This window comes from Juglans microcarpa x Juglans regia, chromosome 6D, assembly GCF_004785595.1.
Source record: "Juglans microcarpa x Juglans regia isolate MS1-56 chromosome 6D, Jm3101_v1.0, whole genome shotgun sequence".
NCBI lineage: Eukaryota > Viridiplantae > Streptophyta > Magnoliopsida > Fagales > Juglandaceae > Juglans > Juglans microcarpa x Juglans regia.
Window position 1 is genome coordinate 1,666,423 of NC_054604.1, and position 5,394 is coordinate 1,671,816.

Here is a 5,394-nt window from a genome sequence, read left to right on the forward strand (position 1 = left end):
TAATATTACTATCTTTATATTCTAAATTTAAATTAGTATTATTTTTAATAAAATTTATTTTCTGATTAATCATATTAAATAAGTGTACATATTAATAATCGCTTATAATTAAATTTATATATATATATATATATATTGAAAATTTACGTCTTTCAATTTAAGAAAATGAAAGCGTTTAATTAGTTAATTCCAGCTAGCTAGCTGCGCTCATGTTGTAATTTGGTGATCTCGGATCGAACTAATTCTTTATATATTTTAAAATGAGGTACGGCGGCCTTTTACTTGACTCGGTACGTCTCATCATTTAGACGCGTACCATCATCGATCTAGTGTCTTCAATCTTGTACAACTAAGAGCCATTTTCGTTAGATTGACTAAATATGTCTTCAATCTTGTACAACTAAGAGCCATTTTCGTTAGATTGACTAAATACATCTTTAAATTTTAATTAATATTACATAAATTTATATTTATCTATTTTATTTAAATTTAATCTCTATATTAAATTATCTATTTACTCTCTATATAATAATAAAATATTATTATTTTAATAATTAATTAATTAAATTTATTTTTATCACATTTTGTAGTTCTACTAATTAAATGTTAAAAATAATTATATTCTAATTAAATTAATATTGAAAAAGTATTATTAAATGTTAAAAATAATTATATTTTAATTAAATTAATATTAAAAAAGTATTATTAAATGTTAATAATAATTGTATTCTAGTTAAATTAATATTAAAAAAAAGTTTAAATAAATGTTAATAATAATAATTATATTCTAAATGTTAAATGTTAATTATATTCTAATTAATTTAATTTGTTTGCTTGGAGTGAGAAACTAATATTTTAATATTTGATGAAGCAATTATAATTAGTTATATTTGGTGAAGCACTGTAGCTGAAATCTAAATTGATTTAGAGATGTCCAATCTAATTTGGGATCTTTTTAACGCACATTATCTAAATTTTAACCGAACTAATGAGAATACTCTAAGAATTGATTCCAGCTGTTACTATCTCTACCTATCAGCAGGAATCCTTGACTTGGGAACCCACTTAGCTTGAAACTGAACACAGTTTAATTAGGATCATTAATTGTTCAAGTTTAAAATATTTAAAAAAAAAAACATTTTTTTTTTGTGCTGGTCCATGCATGCATTGGCGTATGATCTTTGACTCGATGAAGCTAGGTACGTATCAAGGTGCCATTATATATATGTACGTGTATACATATATCCTTTAAGAGCAGGCTAGCTTGTTAGTTTCATGTGTAGAGGAAATGGCCGCTCTGATTCCATTGTTGCAGTCACTGTGGCAAGAGCCACATGATCATGGAGTTGCAGCACAATTGATTTTCTTCCTTTTCTTTCCCCTTTTCCTTCTTTTGCTTAAGCACAGATCAACAAGAGTTAGCAATCTCAAGTTACCTCCATCTCCGCCAAAATTACCGATAATTGGCAACCTCCATCAGATACGCACATTCCCACATCGCTCTCTTAGATCCCTCTCTAACAAATATGGTCCCCTAATGCTCTTGCGTTTGGGAAGTGTTCCAACTCTTGTGGTTTCTTCACCAGAAATGGTCAAAGAAATTATGAAGACCAATGATGTTGTTTTCTCGAATCACGCAAGACCAACTTCTGTAGATATCAGCTTCAATGGAGGCCAAGACTTGGTGTTTTCGCCCTATGGCGAATACTGGAGACAGCTCAGGAAGATTTGTGTTCAAGAGCTTCTTAGTCATCATCGAGTGCAATCGCAACAGTTCCTGAGGGACGAAGAAGTTGATGTTTTGATCCAGAGGATACGACGTTCATGTCTAGATCATAAAGAGGGATCGATTAATCTAACTGAGTTACTGCTTGATGTCACGAACTACATAGTATGTCGGTCTGTTCTCGGACAAAGGTACGAAGGAGAAGGAGGTAAGAGCAGATGGGGGGAGTTGTCTGTAAAGCTAGTTTTGGCATTTCCAACCTTCTTTTTCAGAGACTATTTTCCTTGTCTGGGATGGATGGATGAGCTTCTGGGCATGATGAGGAGTTTGGAAAAGACTTCCAAAGAGGCAGATGCGTTCTTGGAGCAGGCGATTAAGGAGCAAGAGATGTTGAAAACAGATTCTAGCAGCCTTTCTCATAAGCGATATTTTTTAGATATTCTTCTCCAGCTTAAAGCTAATGGCTCACAAAGTTTTGATCTCAATCGAGCCACCATCAAAGCGATCCTACTGGTCTCTCTCTCTCTCTCTCTCTGTGAGTGTCATGTCTATGACACATACACAAACAAACACATCCGCGCGCACACGTCGTTTTGCTGAAGCTTTTTTTTTTTTTAATTTTCATCTTAAAATCTTTGCATGCAGGACCTGTTTGTGGGAGCAACAGATACTTCGAGGACAACAATGGAGTGGGCAATGACAGAGCTCATGAGAAACCCTCATATCATGAAGAAAGTGCAGCAAGAGATCAGACAAGTGGTGGGAAAGAAATCAAAGATAGATGCGAATGACGTCAATCATATGGGATACTTTAAATGTGTCATTAAGGAGACGCTTCGACTGCATGCTCCTGCGCCTCTCTTGGTTCCCAGAGAAACATCTGCAACAACTAGACTTGGAGGATATGAGATTCCTCAAAAAGCAAGAGTGTATATCAATGCATGGGCCATTCAAAGGGATCCCAAAGTTTGGGACAAAGCAGAGGAATTTATTCCAGAGAGATTTGAGAAGAACAACTTAGCTGATTCTATAGACCAAGAATACAAGTTCTTCCCATTTGGCGGTGGGAGAAGGATCTGTCCTGGTGTTTCTTACGGGCTTGCAACGATTGAATATGCTATGGCCAACCTCTTATACTGGTTTGATTGGGAGTTGCCCGCTGGAGTAAAAGGGGAGGATTTAGACATGAGTGAGATCTTCGGGCTAGCTATTCAGAAGAAAGTTCCTCTTCACGTTGTACCAATTCCATACAATCCTTGACCTATATATTATTATTACTATAACGTACGCTTTACAAGTTAATAATTTAAATGAAAACTATTTGAATGTGATATATACATGCATAGAATCATTATGTATCGTTTGTTTTCGCAGATGAGATAAGTTGAAATAAAAGTTGAAAGTTGAATAAAATATTGTCAGAATATACTTTTAATATTATTTTTGTTTTGAGATTTGAAAAAGTTGAATTATTTATTTTATTTTGTATGGAAATTTAAAAAAATTGTAATGATTAGATAAGATAAGATAAGATGAATTGAGAGTTTTCTGATTAATCAATGAGCTAGTATATAACGTAGGCCTTTTGGCTGTACGATGGATCATATAATAAAGAGCTAGTATATAACGTAGGCGGCCATCCATCTGGTTTGTATGATGCTAAGTATGGATTAAGTGGGCTTGGTTGATCACACAGGTAGTTGTCCACAGATTGATCAGGAAATCGATTATTATGGGATATGAGATCAGTCGACGATTTTACTTTTCTTATTATTATGTGTTTGTTCACCTAAAAGAGGCTTTAATAAGACGGCCCTCCATGCATCCAGCAGTGGTAGTTCATATCATCTTCTGAAAACATCGAATCACACATGCACAGAGATATCACTTTGTGTTAAATATTATCGCTTAATTCGAGTGGTTGGTCACGTGCCTTTTAATCATTAAGCAACTTCAAATTATCTGAAAGCCTCAAATTACAAACATGTGACATTGCCACATTATTCCATTAGCTAAAAAATGGCAAACTTTTGAACAAATCTTCCCATTTTATCATAGAAAAGCCTAACCATTTTTCATTGAGGGACATTGATATGAACCCGTGGGAATGAAATCTCTTGAATTGATCTTGTAATTGGTCCATCTGAAATTTGCAAATGATCTTTAAGACTAGACCCACCTTGATTCCCATCAGACATGTTTCATTAGTTCATAACTGACTATGATCAAAACAAAGCATGATGATATAGATTCCATTATGGCATGTGTCATAAAGCTAGCTTACTTATTAGTTAAGCCGTCCAACACCAAAGGTTTATTAATTTGCCCAAGACATTGGTCTTTTTCAATCATACGTTGTCGTCTATATACATACATTAACTAGTGCTTGATGTAATTATAATTAGTATATACGTTAAGCAGGAACCCATAAGCTAGCAAATATAAACTACTGTCTATGAGAGATCAAACCCACGTACATAATTATAAAGGAGCTTTGGATTGAACACTGCGATGCAGTTTCAGGCCTAGTTGTTAATGAAGATTTCATGTACTCTGCTTCTTGGGATAAAAGCTTTAAAATATGGAACATATCTGAAAATCGGTGTTTGGAGTCTGTGAAAGCCCATGAAGACGCTCTGAACGCCGTTGCAGTTTCTGGTAATGGTGGGATATGGAAATAAAGGCAATGAATAAAAATGAGATCTGGAGGGAAAAAAAGTGCCAGCCGAATTGACATTGCCGCCAACTTCATTTGTTGAACTTGTCAACCCAGTGAACCCACTCACTTGAAGGGAAAATCAAGGACTAACGTGCCATGCCTTTTTCCCTTGATTCAATGCATGGTTGGTTGTTATCACCTGAATCCATGATCTGATAAATTAGAAATTATATATATTATATAAAAATATATATAATATTTTATATTTATATTTATATATAAAATATTATAAATTTAAAATATAAATTGATCATGTCTTGTGTTCTGGAATTAAAAAAAAAAAAGAAGATATTTAGAGAAAATGTAGGATTATTGATCTGGCACTTTTTTAATCAATTAACTCAATATATGATAAAATCTTGTGCCATTTTTTTCTTTTGTATCAACTCATGTGCCATTTTTTTTCTTATTTTTTATTTCTCAAACGTAATCTATGTTCTTCGAAAACCTAGATATTTCGTTCACAATCATGCAGGCAAATATATCATTAGTTAATTAGGAATAAATATAAAGATGCCATTAAGAAACTAGCAAATCAAGAAAAATAAATAAAAATAAAAAGACTAGCTATATATTAATATAACAACGATATAGAGAATTAAGCCAATTCATATGTTGATAATAAGTCAACTATACTTGATAAGAAAATGTGCATATTAGTTTCAAAGGACTACGGTAACACATCATGAAACTTGAACTATAGAACATTAAAATTGTACATACACTTCTTTTATATTGATTAAAAAGATAAAACTTTTCAAATTTATTCTACAAGTTAAAAATGTATGTACAATTTTTATATTATATATTAATTAAAAGGATAATATGTGACCAACTTCGTATTTAAAGTAAAAAAATGTGCGTACAATTTTTTATATCTATTAAAAAGGTAATACATGCCCAAATAAAAATTAAAAATGTGCACATTATTTTTATTGATTTAAAAAGA

General features: G+C 32.4%; 1 protein-coding gene across 1 annotated transcript; it reads left to right on the forward strand.

Annotated features, from left to right (window-relative positions):
* Positions 1 to 1,276: 1,276 nt before the first annotated feature.
* On the forward strand, positions 1,277 to 2,986 carry LOC121235305 (cytochrome P450 71A1-like). The gene is made up of 2 exons (XM_041131641.1): positions 1,277 to 2,239; positions 2,372 to 2,986. Exons 1-2 carry the CDS (start codon positions 1,289 to 1,291, stop codon positions 2,984 to 2,986), a joined length of 1,566 nt encoding a protein of 521 aa, XP_040987575.1. The 5' UTR covers positions 1,277 to 1,288.
* The last annotated feature ends 2,408 nt before the right edge of the window (positions 2,987 to 5,394 follow it).

What these genes read in the sequence shown, in the direction of transcription:
- LOC121235305 (XM_041131641.1), top strand. Translation starts at nt 1,289, where the DNA reads ATGGCCGCTCTGATTCCATTGTTGCAGTCACTGTGGCAAGAGCCACAT. An exon ending in CCATCAAAGCGATCCTACTG is followed by an intron (nt 2,240 to 2,371) that starts GTCTCTCTCTCT and finishes CTTTGCATGCAG; the next exon opens with GACCTGTTTGTGGGAGCAAC.